The 19,440-nt window shown below is 38.5% G+C and overlaps 1 protein-coding gene across 3 annotated transcripts; it reads right to left on the bottom strand.

Annotated features, from left to right (window-relative positions):
• Positions 1–955: 955 nt before the first annotated feature.
• LOC140129069 (uncharacterized) lies at positions 956–4,802 on the bottom strand. 3 transcript variants are annotated; one of them, XR_011855288.1, is made up of 4 exons: positions 4,144–4,802; positions 3,880–4,072; positions 2,534–3,637; positions 956–2,184 (listed from the first exon to the last, which is right to left on the bottom strand). XR_011855288.1 is itself a non-coding variant. In XM_072150696.1 (3 exons), the coding sequence occupies exons 1-2, from the start codon at positions 4,793–4,795 to the stop codon at positions 3,450–3,452; spliced, it is 1,104 nt and encodes a 367-aa protein (XP_072006797.1). In that variant the 5' UTR covers positions 4,796–4,802; the 3' UTR covers positions 956–2,184; positions 2,534–3,449. The 3 variants fall into 3 exon arrangements, 1 of the variants encoding a protein (XP_072006797.1); XR_011855289.1 differs by having other exon boundaries at positions 3,880–4,319; positions 4,399–4,802; XM_072150696.1 differs by having other exon boundaries at positions 3,880–4,802.
• Positions 4,803–19,440: the final 14,638 nt, after the last annotated feature.

Below are 19,440 nucleotides of genomic sequence, written 5' to 3'. Positions count from 1 at the left end.
TTTTTTTTGTAATTTATAGTGCATTTTTTTTATTTTTAACTGAACTTAAAATGAATATTATTACCCTGGTGGCCTCTCTTTAGAACAGCATTAAGACCCTTTTTCCCGGTAAGCCCAGTTGTACTCTTTCTAGGGGATAAACCGACAAGGGTAAAAATTAAAGCACATCAATTGACTCAATTATTAGCGTTGGCAACTAGAATCCATGTAGCAGCAAAATGGAAAACACCGGATCTGTCATTTACAGTGGTAAACTGTTGATGTTGTTCGAGAGGATAGACGTAACCAGGACAGACACACTACCTGTATTTGAAGATATTTGGAACCCATTGATCACTGCACAGGGTTCACCTACCATTGAGAGGGCTCTAACTTTGTCCCCTTAAGTACATTGGTAGATTTCACATGGCTCACCAATACGTATGCTTGTTACCACTCTCACCTTTAGCGACCACCTATACTGATCTTGTACTAACTCCATTCTCAGGTTAATCCAACCCTCCCCAACCCTTTGCCCTCCTCCACCCTCCTTCCCCATTCACTTGTTCAGTTTGTTTAATACAGTTGCTGGTTATGCATCACTCTAAAATAACTTCTATGAGATCCCCCTGCGAGGTACATATGTTATGCCATGACCTATTGTAAGGCCCTGTTATGCTTTTAATTTAATAAGATCTTGTTGAAACTAAAATGAACATTATTAATGAATTCCCTATTTTGTTTCAGTCGTTTTGATATATGATATGTATAGTCTCGGGCAAACGGGGACTATGGTGATGTTTTTTTTAGTGTATCGGGGGATTTTTTTTTATTATATGGGGAAATGTGTATTTTTATGAATATTTGTTAATATTTTCTGTGTATGTAATCAAGAAAGACAGGTGGGATGTGCAAAGAAACGGCTGTATTCAGAAATATGTAGCAAAAAAAAGTTAATTTTATTTATACAATACACTAAACACTAACATTTAAAAACATCTAAAATGAGCACTCTAGAGGTAAAGTGCTATCCACAGTGCATGACAATAACATGTTCTGTTCTCCCCCTACCTAAGATAATGTAGAATCTATACTTGGTGTTTGTGTAAAAGATAATACAATCAATGATGGACTGTGCATTGGCTACCTATGCGATCAAAGTACAAGTAGTGTCCTAAAATCAATGTTTGAATGATACTTCAATCGGAACAAACAATGCAGCTTAGTCTAATGAAAAATATGAAAGAAAAATGATATCACCAAGTATTTGGGTGGAGGAGATAACGCGCCCCACGCGTTCCGCCTACGATGTGGCTTCCTCAGGGGTCTAGAGTCTAGTGCCTTGAGGTCATGGATATATGCAATGGTAAAAGTGGGAGAGTTAACTCACCTGTGTAGGGAGGTAATGGCGGGCTGGCCATGTGTGTATGTGTTGCGGGCCGTGCCGCAGCAGCTCCGCGCATGCGCGATCCCGGCTCTCGCGAGACTTACACAATCCTCCGCCTCCAGCTTGTGTCAGCCGCGCGTCACCAGGAGGGCACATCCCCGGAACCCCGTCGGCAACGCCCCCAGAAGATGTTCGTAAGTTTCTTAAATTAAAATATTGTAATCTGCGGTGTTGAGGGACTGGGCGAACTGGCAATTTAAAAAGAAATAAATGCATAAATATTACATATAATGATATAGTATATGTTTCGTAAGATATCTATATCCATGCATAATGCATATGGAGGGCCTAAATGTAAAATGGTGAACAAGGACTTATGGTGTATGTAAAAGAATTTATATAGTTATAAATAACTGAATACATATGTTTTTAACAAGTAAATATCCCTGTTAGAGGATCTAGGTATATAGCAATAGTTCAAAATGTGATAATAAACATATTAATTTATAACTATTATGGATAAATGGATACACTATTGTTGTGACAATGTTTTTAAGTGAAAAACCTTGATGCCAGAGTGATCTTGTGACAAAGATTAGTGTCCCTGTGATTTAAATCTTTTTCTTTTTCAGAAGAAAGGACCGAATATAGTTCTTTCCAAATTGCGAAGGTAAGTGATTTTTCTTTTTCTTCTAGTGTCTTTTGGGGGCTTCTCCCCTTGTGTTGAATCGCATTTCTGGAGAGAAAATTCTATTGTGAACAAAGTATAGCCGTGAATTTTGCTTCTTGTGCTGTGATGAAGTCCTGATCGAAATGTGCTGTATAAAAACGGAAAAAAGTTAGAAGAGAAAAGAAAGAAAAAGAAAAAAGAAAAAAAATGGGAGAAAGAAAAAATTAATTAATAAATTAATTTCAAGTGCATACAACATACATTAAATGCGTGATTTTGCCTCAACAAAAAGTGTATAGCCATATTCCTGGTATCGCCCTGGGATTCACCCTTAGTCCCTGTAGGGCCATATGCTTACATTGTTTATGAAAAAATATATGTATATGTGCCCATTTCACTTGTATATACGCCCGTTGCCCCCCTATTGGATCGAAGACAACGTGTCAAAATGCAAAATAAACGACATAACTGAATAAACATAGTATAGAGGGTTATACCTTTTTGTAGAATCCTGTAAATTGTAGTTCTTCGTTTAGCCCTTTTGGTGTCATGGAGCTTAGATTATATATCCATCTGGATTCTTTTTGGAGTAGAATTGAGGTGACGTCGCCTCCTCTAATGTTAGTGATGATCTTCTCTAGGCCATAAATTTTCACCCCTGTACATTGGCTGTTATGATGATTCATGAAGTGACTTGCCACTGAAGTAAGATTTTTATCCTGTTTAAAGTGTTTTTTAGCCATGTTGATAGAGGAAAAATGTTGCTGGATTCTCTTTTTTAGCGGTTGTGATGTTTGACCAACATAAATCCTGGAACAAGTGCATTCAAGTAGGTAAATAACGTTTCTTGTTTTGCAATTGATGTAATCTTTTAGTTTGTATCGCTTCTTATTGATTGAGTTCGTAAATATGTCTGTGTTTGCAGATGGCATATGTTGCACTCTCCACAGGCATATGTTCCTTTGATTTGATGCCCACCTATGGTACTAAGGGTGGGTTGTACAAAATGACTTTTTGTAAGATGGTCTTTTAGATTTCTGGCTCTTCTGGCCGTAAGAGTTGGTCTTGTACTGATGTGATCCCGCAATTTGGGTTCACTTGTTAGTATATTCCAATTTTTTCCAAGAATTTGATATAGGTCTCGCCATTGATTATTGTACGTCGTGATGAGTCTCACCTCTTTGTCTTTTCTTAATCTTTTCGGTTTTGGTGTTTAAAAGTGTTTCTCTGTTGATTTTACTGACTCGCATGTATGCTTGAGAGATAACCTTCTTTGGATAACCTCTTACTCTTAGTCTCTCTGTCAGTTCTTTTGCATGTAGTTTGAATTCCTGTGGGTCACTGCAATTTCTTTTCAATCTTAACATCTGACCGTATGGTATACCTTTCTTAAGGTGCTGTGGATGAAAACTTTCAAAATGAAGTATATTGTTGGTCGCGGTTTTCTTGCGGAATAATGAAGTGGTTATTTTCTCCTGATGCCTTGATACTTTTAGATCCAGAAATTCCACAGATGTACTGGAAATATATGGAACTAACTTCACATTGATCGTATTGGTGTTCAATTCTCCTATATATTCCAAACATTCTTGTGCGGAGCCCTGCCAAAGGAAGATGATGTCGTCTATGAAACGATACCATTTAAGTATCTTGGATTGATAACTTGGCAATGGGTGCACGCGTGTCTCCTCCCACCATCCCAAAAAGAGATTAGCGTAGGAGGGGGCACAACGCGCACCCATTGCTGTACCAGATATCTGTCTGTAGTATGTTTTATCAAAGACAAAATAGTTGTGATTCAATATGAAATGTAGTAGATCCAAAATAAATGAATCATGCTTACGGTCAAGGTTCTCTTTCTTGTTGTTCAGGTGGTAGGCCACCGCTTCGATTCCTAGATCATGTGCAATATTCGTATACAGCGATTCCACGTCCATCGTCACCAACAGGATTTCTGAATGTACTTCAACCTGTTGTAACTGTTCTATAAGATGCATTGAGTCCCGTATGTACGAATCCAATTGGAGGACGAGTGGCTGTAAAAAGAAATCGAGGTAGGTACAGGCACGTTCACATAACCCTCCTATCCCTGCCACTATTGGCCTACCTGGCGGTTTAGTTAAAGATTTGTGAATTTTTGGAACCAAATAGAAGGTTGGAGTTACTGGTACTTCAACCTTTAGATATTTGGCTTCTTTTTTGTCAATTATATTTTGGTGCAGCGCCTCAGTGATCAGGCGGTCAAATTTCTTTTTAAATATGTCTGTGGGATTCGAAGGGAGCCTAAAATAGACATTTTTGTTATTCAATTGATTTTTTGCTTCCATCACATAGTCCTCCACTGCCCATAATACCACGTTACCTCCTTTATCCGCCTCTCTGATTATAAAGGATTTATTAAGGCTCAATGCTTTCAGTGCTTCTTGTTCTTGTTTGGATATATTATTGCCCCTGTTTTGATCGATTTGTAGGTCCTTGATGTCTTGTAGGACTGTATGAAAAAATATGTTTATAGCCGGGCACAATCCCAGTGAGGGGGTGGATTGGGAGGGCAAATGGGTAGGGAAGTTGTTACCTTCTTGTTGTGATAGTGTTTCTTCATTTTCTTTTAGTAGGTCCAGCAGGTCCATAAAAACTTGTCTCTCCGTCTCCGTGAGGCCATCTGCCAAAGTTGGCTGTTGATAGAGGATTTTAAAGGTGAGTTGTCTACAAAACATGTATAGATCTTTGACAAAGATAAATTTATCTAATTTCTGCATGGGGGAAAATGTCAAACCCCTTTGTAAAACAGTAGTTTCTATCTCCGTGAGTTGATATGAGGATAAATTGATGACCTGTAACGTATCTTCTGTATGTTTATTCTTTACCTGTGTTGCTATCGACGATAGTATCGTTTTGTTTGCTTGTGGCCTGGTGACGTATCTCTGTGCTTTGGACCTTTCTTGCGAGTATTGACTCTGTCTGGGCCTGTATCCACATCGCTGGCATCCGTGGATAAAAAAAATCACTTGATGCTGATTCCATAGGTATTGATGTATCATTCTGTTTATTGATCTGAGGAGACTGCCTACGAGTGGAATATTGCCTAATCCTGCGTCTATTGCCTTTGTGAACCCATTTGTACTCCCTTTTGGATTGATAGTCCTCTCTGTCTCTATTGAACTTCCTTCTCTTTCCTTCTTTAATGTCTCTTTCATATTTTTCCAATCTCCTTTAATTTGTTTTGAAATGGCGTGACCTGGTTTGGTATATTGAATTGTGTCAATTTAGTTTCCAATATGAGAATTTTATTTTTTACCTGTTCTAGAAGCGTTTTGTCATGTATGAGCAACATTCCCTCTACTTCCCATGAGGGAAAAATTTGTATGCGTAGTCCTCTAGGCATTATTCCTTGTTTTATGTATTCTTCTAAACTTTTTATGTTCCACCATATACGCACATGTGATTTTTGTAGTTCTGTTAATTCCTCCGTAATGTGTTTGAAATCTAAATCTGAGTTATCCTCTATGGCATTGGAAAAAACTGATGCCACTTGACTATTCCAAATGGTTTCTCTTGCATTAATGTCCAAGGCCATTATGCCAGTGTCTCCCTAGGCGGTTTATCTCTCCTCACAGTGATGTTCTAATATCATTGATAAGATATATATAATGAACTGAGTTAAGAAACAGGCTCACATAGGAGTAAAGCTCCGGAGTGCCTGAAAAATCTATATGTTATGTTAAGTATGGGCAACTCAACATGCCACACATCCCTGGCAATTGTATATAATCAAGAAAGACAGGTGGGATGTGCAAAGAAACGGCTGTATTCAGAAATATGTGCCAGGGATGTGTGGCATGTTGAGTTGCCCATACTTAACATATTTTCTGTGTATGTGCGCTTTTACTTTATATATCCCCCATGAGGCCATAAAAGACCCCTAGGGGACATTTTCATTTTTTTTTTTTTTACTTTAATTGTTTTTCTTTTACAAGTTTTCCCCAGTAACTGGAGCATCTATAAGGGTGCGGTCACACGTTGCGTTTACTGCATGCGTTTAAAAACGCATTGCTACAACTGAAGGGAGATTTGCCTAATTAAACAGCTGTTAACACCTGCGTTTACAAAACGCATGCGTTAACCACCATGTCAACGCATGCGTTAATTATGTGTTAACACTTGTGTTTTCTAAACGCAAGCGTTAACAGCTGTTTAATTAGGCAAATCTCCCTTCAGCTGTAGCAATGCGTTACAGGTGGAAAAGACTGGATATGCTGATCAGAGCTGGACTGGGTCTAATTAGATTAACTCTTTAGACTCTGATCCTATATGTGTCACGCTACTTCACACACCTATCACAAAAAAAAGCCAACATAATGCAAAATAATACTAAAACGTGTCTTTATTCAGTATATTATATAATAAAAAAATGCTAGATAATCATTTGGGAAAAAGTGAGAACATCACAAATTGACAAAACTAACGTGGAGGTATAGTACAGGTTGAAAATGAGCAATGTCAGATGAATAAAACATCTTACAATTGTAAACAATTAAACTGTATTCTTGGCCACAGTTATTGAGACTCTAACTCCGAGCAGGTACAAAAAGAGTGAAGTGCTAGTGCCTTTTCTTTAGTGCAATAACATTTAATCACAGCTTGTGATTACCAGACTGTTTTTTCATGACAGGTTGTACTTCACATTAATGCTATAATTTAGTTTAAATATATTGCACTTATTTGTAAAAAAGTGGAAATTGGTGAAAATTTCTAAATGTTATACTCATCATACATCTAGGCCCCTTCCACACTTGCGTTGCAGATCACGTCAGGGTGCGATCAGGGTGCGATCAGGGTTTGGTCAGTGAAAAACGCACATTTTGCATCAGAGTGCAATCAGTTTTCAGTCAGAGTTTGCTCAGTGTCTCAGTTTTTCATGCGCATTTTTAATGCAATTTCAGTGCATTTTCAATGCGTTTTTCACGTGCAGAAAATGCGCGTCAAATGGATTCAGGACTGAGCTCTATCTTTTCTATGGCAATTGATGCGTGAAAAACGCATTGCACTTGCATTGCACTTGCAAGTGTCTCAGAGTGCAATGCGTTTTTGAGGCATCTCCATAGACTTGTATGGTGCGTTTTTCACGCGCGTGACTTGCAAAAGTAGAGCATGTCGAGATTTAAACGCGCGGTAAAAAAAAACGCGCGTGTGCGTGAAAAAAAATGCAAGTCTGAAAAGACCCATTGGTTTCAATGGGTCAGAGTGCAATGCAAGTTCTGCGCGTCAAAAGCACGCGCAGAAAACGTGCGTGAATAACGCAAGTGTGAAAGGGGCCTTACAGTTCAAACAGCGATTTTCTAAATTTTTAAGTGAATTTCAGATTCAATATTTTTAGGACAATTCATCTTCGTAAGGGTTTTCAAAGTTCTATTTATTAGAAACGCCCCACATTATTGACCCATTATTAAAACTGCACTTCTCAAACTATTCAGAACATCATTTGTTAAGCGTGTGAACACTTCAAGCATCTCACAAGAATTTAAACAAAATGGAGGTTCCATTTGGAATTTTTAAATGTTAACAATAAAATTATTATTTAGTCCTAAAATGTACACATTCACCAAGGATAAAATGTGAAAACATATCTCAGATTTTGTTGTACAGTTACTTACGAGTACGACAATACCCCACATGTAAATGCAAACTACTTTAGGGGCCCACAGCAGAGCACAGAACAGGCAGAAGGCAGAAGGAGGCATTATCCTTTTAGAGGACAGATTTTGATGACGTTGTTTTCAGGTACCATTATATCTTTGAAACATTCCTGAGTTACGAGAACAGAGAACTTCCCCTATAAATGATCCTATTTTGGAAACTAGAGAATTTATCAAGGTTTATGCTAAGCTTTTTACTGCCACAGATGTCTTATAGAAAGTATTTAGATTGGCTTGTGCAAGTGAAAATCTTTTTCCAAAAAAAACTTGCTTTGGCCACTAAATTTAAAATTTTAGTAGGGGTTGAAGAAGTAAACACACCCCATAGTTTGTTACCCAGTTACTGAATGTAGTAATATTCCACATGTGATCACAAACTGGTATATGGGCGCACTGAGGGGCTTGGAAGGGAAGGAGCATCTATTGGTCGGATTTTGGTGGAACAGATTTCAGGCGCTATGTCGCATTGGCCGAGCCCCTAATATAGTAGAGCAATAAAAACCTCCCGAAGGTGGACCCATTTTAAAAACTAGACCCCTGAAGGAATGCAGTAACACTATATTTGGGGGAGCAAAACCCGTTGTTTAACCTATATTAGCTTTATTTGGTGGATAGCTGCAAAAAAATCTATTCAGTAGATGATTTTTATTTTTTTTGTGTGTTTTATACACCAAATAGCAAATGTATTTATGTTCTATGGAGCAGTACAGTTAAGGTGATATCCCATTTATATAGCTTTTTTATTTTTTACTGGTTCGACACAATGGATAGGGCCTAACTTTTGTTCATGGTAAAACCCCTTTAAAAAGGTAACTATAAAGTATAAAAACTTTTCCCTAGCTCTGCATTAAGCTAGAATAGCTATCTTCAGCCATTTGTCAGCTAACAGGCTGTAAGCTAGTAATACTTTATCTCTCTTACTATCTTTGTGTGGGTTAGTTGCTATGTGAATCCGTAGCTAGACAGAGGAGAGGAGGTTGGGGAGAGAGGTGAGTAGCACATGCACACCCCTGATCAGAAAAAGCTCCCGACAGCTACAGGACCTGTTGTGATGTCATAAGCATGAGACTGATCACATGCTTCAGGTCATCCAATTACATACCAGGAATGGTATGAAGCTGTTTGTGTTTGAAAGTTTGGATATAGTGTGTGTATGAAAGTGTGAATGCACAATTAAAGACAGAGCTCAGGCTTCCCTTCAGTTCTAATGAATAGATCAGATCCTGCACACACAGCACAATGTATACACAGTGCAATCTCTATGAGCAGATCTCTTGGCAGCTTCCAGAGAGTATCATGGCAAAAAAATCAGTGATTAAATAAAATGTCTTTTAGGGAGTGGTTCCTCTCATAGAGGTGGTCTGCTAGAGAGGTTTCACTGAATGTGTGTGCAAGCTTTTTAAAATGCATAAGAACAGCTTACAGAGATGTTAACATTGTGTAAACAAATGTATGTGGTAATTCGATGTTAACACTGTTAACATACACATGTTAATGCATGCATTTTGTAAACACACTGTCAACAGCTGTATAATAAGGCAAATCTCCTCTGTTCTGATGCATTTGAAAGCACTTGTAAACGCACCCTTAATATATACTTTTCATTCTGATGTAGGAGATTACTGTATGATACATGGATCAAGTCCTCTGTGTCTCCCCTGCCTTGCTCTGAACTAGATCTCAGTACAAACAGTAACAGTGATTCTGTGTCCTGATTGGCTTGGTTTGTGCACGTTCACATGAATGCCCTGAGTGCTATTGGCATCACTGCCAATATCTAATGTCACAACCAGGAAGTCCCGCCCACTGCAGGAAAAGCTGAGAGGATATTACAGATTGCCTCATATATCTATTAGCCCTATATCTCAGGATAGGAAGAAGCCAGAAGCATGATACAGGTTTTGTTTGAATTGCTGTCAAAGTCTGTCTCAAGCTGTGCGAAAACTATTTTGTCAAGTAACTTTACAGTTATGCTTTAAGGGGTTAAACTGCACATTTAACCCCTTAAGGACGCAGCCATTTTACAGCTTAAGGCTCAGTCCCATTTTTTGGATTCTGACTTGCGTCGCTTTATATGGTTATAACTTTTGAACACTGTTACTTATCAAAGCGATTCTGAGATTGTTTTTTACCCACATGTTGTACTTCATTTTAGTGGTAAATTTTGGCTGATAAGTTTTGCGTTTATTTACAAAAAAAAGAAAATATGATGAATTTTCTGAAAAATTTGCCATTTTTGAAATTTGAAATCATTGCGTTTTCAGGCAGATAGATTTACCACCTAAATAAATTGCTGAATAACATTTCCCATGTGTCTACTTTACATTTTCACCATTTTTGAAATGTCTGGATAATTTATTTTGATGTCACGCGGCTTACAAATCGAATAGCGCTTTTCCGGATTTTCAGAATTGACTATTTTGGGGATAAATACAGTTTTGAATGGAAATTTACATATTTAGCATCAAAACCCCCCATATAACCAACCCAATTTCAAATCTGCACCCCTCAAGCTATCAGAAACAGCTTTTACGAAGAATGTTAACCCCTTGAGATCTTCATAGTAATTACAACAAAATGGAGGCGAAATTTAGAATAGTCAAATTGTGCCGGTTATACGTTCATTTAGCCCTAAAATTTACACATTTCAAAAAGATAAAAATACAAAACCCACCATACAATTTGTTCTACAATTTCTCCCGAGTGCAGCGACCCCCCACATGTGGCCGTGACTTGTTTTATGGGCACACAGTGAGGCGCAGAATGGAAGGAGGGACCTGCAGCTGCCAGGATTTTACTTTCCTCATTGGCCTCTTTTGAAGGCTGTAAAATTTTCGCTTTTGCGCTATTAGGGTCATGTGACGGCATTTTTTTTGCGGGATGAGATGCTTTTTCCAATGTTACCATTTTGGGGTTGGTATCACCTATTGTTGAAAATTTAGGAACTTCTTTTTGAGAGCAGGAGTAGAAAAGCATCAATTCTCTACTGGTTTTTTTACTTTTTTTTTTGTGGTGTTCACCGTATAGACTAATAATCATATTATCTTCATTCTATGGGTCGATACGATAACGGGGATACCAGACACGAATATATTTTCTTGCGTTTTACTAAATTTGTAAAATAAAACCCTATTGTGGGGAAAAATCTATCATTTTTGTATTGCCATCTTCCAAGTGGCATAACTTTGTTACATTTTTGGCTACGGAGCTGGTTGATGGCTTGTTTTTTGCGGGACATGTTGTACTTTGCACCAGTATCATTCTAAAGTACATATGTTTTTTTGATCACTTTTTATAGCATTTTTTGTGGGATTGAATAGGTAAAAATCATAATTTTTGGAGGGTTTATAACAGATTTCTTTTACGGCGTTCATCGTGCGGGTTCAATAATTATTTATTTTTATTCTACGGGTTGTTACGGACGCGGTGATACTATATATGTGGGGTTTGTGTTATGATTTAGACTTTTTTTTTAGTTATATGTCTCTTTATATGTTTTGGGGCTTTTGGGCATTTTTGGTGATTTATTACTTTATTTTTTTATTGAATAATTTTTTTTTTTACTTTTTCACTTTTTCCACCATGGGAAATGAACAAGCAATCATCTGATTGCTTGTTCATAATAATACCCTGCAATACTTATGTATTGCAGGGCATTATCAGTGTCAGCCTATGCACTTGCATAGGCTGGCACTCTGCCAGTAAGATGACGTCACAGACGCCATCTTACCGGCAGTTCCTGCAGGTAACACTGGGGTCCAGATCGGACCCCAGTGTTACCATAGCAACGATCGGTGCCCCCCGAAAATGATTCGGGGGGGCCGATCGTGGGGGAAAGACACCCCAGATGCAAGTTAGATGCCGCGGTCGCGATGACCGCGGCATTAAACGGGTTAATCACCCGCGATCAGAGACAACTCTGATCGCGGGTGTTACACTGGGGTGCCGGCTATCAGTCACAGCCGGCACCCCGTGTTTCCCGATGCCGGTTCGGCTCAAATCTTGAGCTGAACCGGCATCTGCTCAGCGTCCGATATATCGGACGCTGAGCGTTAAGTCACTGAGCTCAGCGTCCGATATATCGGACGCTGAGCGTAAACGGGTTAATAATACTGTTGGATAGATACTTCATTTTTAGGCAATGTTCAACAGAGCTTTTTAATTATGTTGTTTACATCTAGTTTACTAAAATATTCTTTTTTTATTATTGAGACACATCATATAAAAAAAAACTAATTGCACCTAATTTCAACTTCATCTCTAACAATAAATTATTTTCTGTTCAATAAACTTTATTGAAATCAATGTATAACAATATTCAAGGCACTGTCAATGAGTCAATATATAGTGAAGCAGTACACACACTTGAAAGTAGTCAAACACAAATGAAGTGCTTTCAGTATTCATCTGCATATATATGACCTTTCACTCTGTAAGCACCTCAACAGTAATTCCAATATGAGGGTTAATTCCTTTATGAACTACCTGGAGAAGTTATGAAAAGAATCTAAACCACTACTGAACAAGTAGTAACAACAATAACCACATTAAACATATACATCACGGGAAGAAGTAGGGAAGCACATGTAGGGGAACAGAGGGATAAGGGAAATGGGGGGGGAGAGCACACAAGGAAAAAAAGGAGGAGTATGGAAAAAAAAAAAAAACCCGCCCTATCCAAGTCCTTCATTACCTATAGCACCTGATCAGTACATGACAGAGTATCACAGTGTAGTACCGTTGCCTGTTATCCAGGGAGCAAACTCCTTCGAGCTACGGAAATCTATCCACGGGGACCACACCTTGGTATACCTATCCATCTGGGCATCCGCCAGTCCCTCCATGGCTCTCATCTCCTCCATCCTCATTATATGGTTCAAGGCCTCTGCCCATTGGGCCCTCGATGGGCATACACTTGACTTCCAGAGTCTGGGAATAATCTGATGAGTGGCAGAAATGCAATGTCTCATAAAGCCTTTTTTTTATCGCAGAAATGGAGCCAGGAATCATAGATAAAAGCCCAATCTCTGGTATCGTTGTAATTGTGTCTGACCATAATTTGTTGTAAAGTGCAAAAACCGCTTCCCATAATTCCCTAACCCCAGAACAAGTCCACCAAATATGTAACATGGATCCATGTTCCCTATTGCATCTCCAGCAAGTGTCAGGCACCGCTGGGAAAATCTTCTGTACCACATGGACACAATTTTAAAGTTTGTCTCTTGTATCTGTGACGAGACAGAGAGCTTATGGGTCAAGACAGCTGCCTTATCCCAATCCTCATCAGTAAATGTTTTACTTAATGCTTTCTCCCAAGCCTGTCTGTATGGAACTGGCTCTTTTTTAGTCCTCTCTCTCAGCAGCCACCCGTATAATGCAGATATCAAATGTCTAGGAGCGTCTTTGCTCGTGAGTATTTGTTCTATAAATGTTAGTTTCTGTGTAAGGTTTTGTGTGGGAACCAATGATAGTAAGAAACTGCTCAATTGGTTAGCCATAAACTACCTACTACTTCTCATGCCTGCAGGGAACCACCCTTCCAGGGAGTGTATGTCACGACCCTCCAGTGCGTGTCGTACCTGTACCACCGCGGTCGATGGAACAATAAATTATTTTAAAGCCGGTTAACATGAAGAAACAAGGAAATGAAAAATCCAAACTTATTATATGACAACACCCTTAAGTTATTTACATTTAACTTGGCACATACATTTCTGGTGAATTGCACTCATTATCGTGCCAAAAACGAATACAGTGTTTACTAAAATATTTGTAGCATTGATCCATAGTTTAAAATTACAACCTTAAAGCCTGAATCTTTTATTTATATTTTAAAAACTAATATACAAAGGTTATTTTAACCATATATATATATAATTTCCCATGCTTTTTTCATGACATATAATAAAGCAGGAATACACAGTATCTGATGAAAGTGAGTATGTTTGCCACTAAATATGCTGCAAATAACCATTAAATACATTTAAATGCCAACAAACATTTTCATTTTCTGGTTTGTTAGTTTGCTGTACATTGTTCTGAACTCTAACACACTAGTAAGTGGCTGTAGTTAAGGAAGTATTGTGTATATTTTATGGCATTCGCAATTTGGAAGAGGGATTTATTAAGAAGGGATTAGTGGCAGATAAAATATAATGTTTATTATTGTAAGGATAAAATGTCTTTTATCTTTTTAATGTATATACACACAATAAAAATATTAAAAACAAATGAACTTATAGGGCAAGAACAGGAGATCCTCTTCTCCCCCATGCACCCAGTGACCCTTGTCTTTTTTAGGTATGCAATCCCCTTTAATTGAGAAAATCTAGGAGGGTAATGGTGAAAAGGTCACAAATAAATTCAATTTGTGACCACCCTAATTGGAAATCTGCAGTAGGTGATGCAACAGAGGGTTGTTGTGCCCACAGGTGGATGGAAGTAGTTATATGGGATAACTTGAAGTGGGTGGCCCTTGGAAGGGTTACTGATGTTGTGTCACATCTGGTTTTAGAATTGGCTGAATGTTAGGCCAGCAGCATGCAGGTGCAATGGGCCCTCGGTTCCTTATGATGCATTACAATGTCTGACTATATGTAGCTGTAGTGTGCCAGCAATTCCTTCTTGTTGAAAGCATTGATTCTACTGCAACAACCCTGTCAACGCAGTGTTTTGCAAAATCAAATCCTCTCTCCATTCAATAGGGTTATCTCTAAGGCCTGATCAACCTAGGGAGACCTCCAGTGTTTGGAAATTGTAATGCAACTATTCTTTAACTGCCTGAGAAGAAATGTGTAATTCTTGCAACCAATGAGAAGCATTGTTATGATATTGTAAAGAGAATGCTTGTTGGATAATGAGCTCACCACCTCACAAAGGCAGTTTATAAAACCCTTTGTGGCTGGAAAGTTCCAGGTCTTCTACTGAGGTTCATAGAAGCTACCCATACTAGTCTGTGAGCATCTCCTGTAGAACACTATCCAACCAGCCACCTTGACCCAGTTGAAGTTACTGCTGTTTTGGCTGATCCCGAGTTCCAAATAAAAGAATTGTAAGTTGAAAGCTTGACATTTCCTGCTTCCGAGTGATCCCTGTGTAAGGCTGTTACCACCAAGGTTGCCCCATTCACCACCTACCTCTACATTTAGGTTGCCCCAAGGAGAAACATCTTATTCCGTCACCCTCTCCCTCCCTTCTTCTGCTTCCACCTGCCAGGCTGTGGATGAGGCCTCTGTCCCCTGGTCCCCAGCCAGCTCTGCCAGCCGCTCCACCAGCCACTCGGGTACCTAGGGATTTGTCTGCCCCAAGCCAGAAAAAGCTAGGCCTTAATGGGTCATGTTGCACTATAAATTGGCCTGGAATTCCCCAAAACCGGAATCCAATAGAAGCGGTAATAAACTGCTCCTGCCTACTCCATAGGGTCTCCGGGTGGTCTTTCCCCCTGTAATTTAGACTATAGATGCCCCAGTTACAGGGGAAAACTTGTAAAAGAAAAAAAAGTAAAAATATACCGTATATACAACCCGAATTATTCAGCATAAAAAATGTACTGGAAAACCCTAACTCGGCTTATACCGAGTAAAAAAAAAAAAGTGTACTCACCTTCCAATGCCTCCCTGGCAGGTCATCTTCCATCGCAGCTCCGGCATCGACTCCGTGTCCCGTTCCGTCGCAGGCATCGTGACGTCAGCCGCATGCTGACATTCTAATATGTGCGCCGGCATTGGCACACACCATGATGTCAGCGAGCGGCTGACGTCATAGTGCCTGCAACGGACTGTGCGGGGAGCCGCGATGGATACTAGATGAGGCTGGTGGGGTATATGCTACAGGGGGCTGGCTGACTATATACTACAGGAAGCTGGCAGGCTATATACTAGACAGGGCTGACAGGCTATTTACTACAGGGGGCTGGGAGGCTATATAGTGGGGGGAAGGGGCTGTAGGCTATATACTACAGGGGGCTGTTAGGCTATATACTACAGGGGGTGGCAGGCTATATACTACAGGGGCTGTTAGGCTATATACTACAGGGGGTGGCAGGCTATATACTACAGGGGCTGGCAGGCTATATACTACAGGGGCTGGCAGGCTATACACTACAGGGGCTGGCTGGCAATACTGGGGCTGTAATCAAGTAACCACCCTCGGCTTATACTTGAGTCAAAAGGTTTTACCAGTTTATTGTGTTAAAATTAGGGGTCTTGGCTTATACTCAGGTCGGCTTATACTCAGTATATATAAAAACAAAACAAAATAGTGAATTTATTAATAATGTTTATTTTGAGTTAATTTGAGAATGAAAAAAAATATACACTTTAAATTACAAAGCCTTTTTTACACTTTTAACCCCAAATAAAACTAAAAATGAAAAAAAAAAACTTATGTGCTATGTGTCCTGGAAAAAACTCTACAAAAAAATCTAAATGTGGCACTCAAACAAAAGAAGTTATGGCCCTTAAACCGCCAAGTATGAAAATTTACTAAACATTTCCTGGTCATTAAAGGGGACCTGTAATCAAGCCCTTTTTCTGGCTCCCCATTTCCCGATAGGGAATAGTGTATACATTGCCAAAAGAGTTTTTATAGTAAAACAGGCTTTTCTGAAAAAAGATAAGATACATCAGTTTGCCTTTCTGTGTGGAGTGAGGAGTGGGGCGATAAGTTTGGTAATGTTTTATTGCCCTAACATACAAATTAGTGAAAGAGGCTACTGGGGTGTGGAGTAGCCGGAGATGAAGCTACACAACGCGGCTAACCAAACTAATCGGGCACTGAAAGTTAAGCCCTAAAAAGTGCTGGGATGGCATTTATTAGAAGAACCTTCCACCAGATCTACCTTAATAGGTAGATTCGAGATGGTAGGTTTCCTTTAGAGTTGGGTATGCAAATTCAGTGGGCTGAATATAGGAGGAAATTAGGGCTAGGATTTTTTTTGGAGGGGGAAGGGCAGCATTTCAGTTTTTGCCTCAGTTTTCGCAACAAAAAAGCTAGAATCAGTCCTGCCTGTAACATAATTCATACATTGCATTGAATTGCATGATTTTGTGTGAAAAACTGCACTACACCGTACAGCACAGTACAACATACAGAAGCTTATTATGCTTTTTTAAAGAATGAGCAGTGCCAAAATAGGTGAATTTCTAAGTACAGACATTTGCACTGTGAAGAATGTAACATAAAAATTCCACTTTATAAACTTCACTTGTACATTATTACATAGGTATAATATGTAAATTACTTGTATCACAACTGTTATGTACAATGAATAAACTTACAAGGATTTCTAGTGATAAAAGATGTGTGCACATGATCAACACATACAGTGACTATAAGTGTGAGAAATTAATGTACTGGGTGTTTGGTTCTTTTCCTCTCCCTCTCTCTTCCTACATGGGGGATTAAAACCATGTATCTTAAGATAAATATCTTATATGAAATAACAATCAATTCACTTTTTTTATACCTGGTTCACCCTGGAGAGTCATTTCTACTCCTTGAAGTTCTCCTGTAATAGGTGCCTCAGTGACCTCGCATGTGATTAAAGAAGTGTATCATTTTGGTCTGCACAGTATTCTAAGAAAAAATAGTGTAATGAAGAACAGATGATCTAACCACGAATACACAATAAATACGGCTTGTTGCCAGACCACGTAAAATGCTGCAGGGAAATGTGGTGGTCATCTGGAGGAAAGATGAGGCATGGTTTTTATTAGTGGTTTATTCAAAAGTTTACATGTATTTGATTTCACTACGTAAAAATGATTACAAGAAGCAATATATTTGGTGTAATGTATAAGATAAAAAGTATCACAAACATAATATTAAAATGATCATAATAAAAGGAAACATATGATATACCGTTTTTCATAAATACTGAAATATCTGCAGTAGTGAAATAGCCATTATAGATTAATCAGCAATGATTCAGAGAAAAGTGCTATTTATAAAAAACTAATTCTTAGAATAAAATTCCTTTATTATCTGATTGATTCATTACAAAAGTCTTTGAACAATTCCAGATTTTATTTTTCCTTTCTGGAATCCATTCTGATCACACAGAAAATTAAAGATTAACCCCTTGCCATCGACTTTTTAAATTTTTACATCATTTCTGTTTTTTTTTGTTTTTACTCCACACCTTCAAAAATGCATAACCATTTTATTTTTCTGTGTGGGGCTTGTTTTCTGCATAAAAAATTGTATTTCTAAGTGACACTATTTTATGTTCCATGATGCGTACTGGGAAGTAGGGAAAAATTCCAGATGCAGTGAAATTTAAGAAAAAATGTATTTGATCTATATTTGTGAGCTTTGGTTTTGCGTCATTTTATATTTTCATAGATCAGGAATCTTAGGACATAACGATACCTACCATGTTTATTTTTGTTTATCACCCCCCTTTCCCTAGAGCTCTTAGTTTTTTTAAAAAAAAAAGTTTAGTTTTTTTATTTATTTATTTAACTTTATTTCTAGGACCCCTAGGGTACTTGAATCAAGGGTGTCTAAACACTTATTAAAATACACTTAAAATACACTGTAAAAGAGCGTGCTATGGCATCCATGGATACACTGTAAAAGAGCATGCTATGGCATCCATGGAAGCCTTGTCGGCGCCCTCCAATGATGTCATGTGAGGCTGACGTAATTTAAGTGCTACCAACACATTTGATGGTGGCACTTAACAATGCTGATACTCACCTCAGCTTCAAAGGCTGGCGAGGTTATTTGGCTCTGTGGGGCAAAGCCAGAAACTAACACCTCCATAGACTTAGCGACTCCAAGGATTTTTCTCAGAATTCCCTCCACTTTTTACCCGCAGACATAGGGTCATAAACCCAAGAACTCCATAAGTCAATTATGGAGTTCTGATCCATCTGTGCCCAATGACAAATGCATATTTGGGATCCAGACATTGAAGCAAACGTATACCTGGGTCTCAACCTGCTCTAGCGGCCTTGGAAAATAAGATATACAGAACTCTCAATGGAAGAATAGTGAGTTAGTCATGTCTAGTCTCAACGGAATCCAGAGATTCATCTGGATCTGAAGTGATTATATATATTGTTTTTATGGTTTTGTCTAGTGTACCCTTAAGGCAATTAAATATAAAATTTTACCTGCGTTGTTCTTTTATCTCAATCCACAGATCCGCCCCCCCACCCGGCATGAAGGTGGCAGATAGGTGAAAATAATAACAAGTGCTAGCTTATTCCCCAAAATAAGTAAGAATTACATTTTTTTCCATAATACATTTTTAGGATCCACTTTTTTTTACCTTCATATTGATCTAAAATATACCTATGACTATGCCATTTTTAATGATTCTTGTTCTTACTTACTTTACAACTTTCCCAATAAAGCTAATGGAGAAGGGAGTGTTTATTAAACGAACATGAATACCTTGGAGGTTCACAGCAGTGCCAACTCCTGGAGCATTAATTTGATATGTATAAAAGGAACAACTACATGTATACATGTATACATTTTACACAATGTGCATACAATATGAATGTGTGTGTGTATATATAATATTAGACATATATATTATATAAACTGTAGGTGTTCAGCCAAGACAGTTCACAGAGACATGGACAACATGTACAGGCTCATAACCAACAAAAACAGAATACCAAACAAAAGACCTGCCGGTCTGGGCTATAGCTGCACAGTAGCTTTACCTCTCTGGCGACTAAATACAAAATAAA

The sequence above is a fragment of the Engystomops pustulosus genome, chromosome 4, assembly GCF_040894005.1.
Source record: "Engystomops pustulosus chromosome 4, aEngPut4.maternal, whole genome shotgun sequence".
Classification (NCBI taxonomy): Eukaryota; Metazoa; Chordata; class Amphibia; order Anura; family Leptodactylidae; genus Engystomops; species Engystomops pustulosus.
This window is presented reverse-complemented; position numbering and strand designations above follow the sequence as displayed.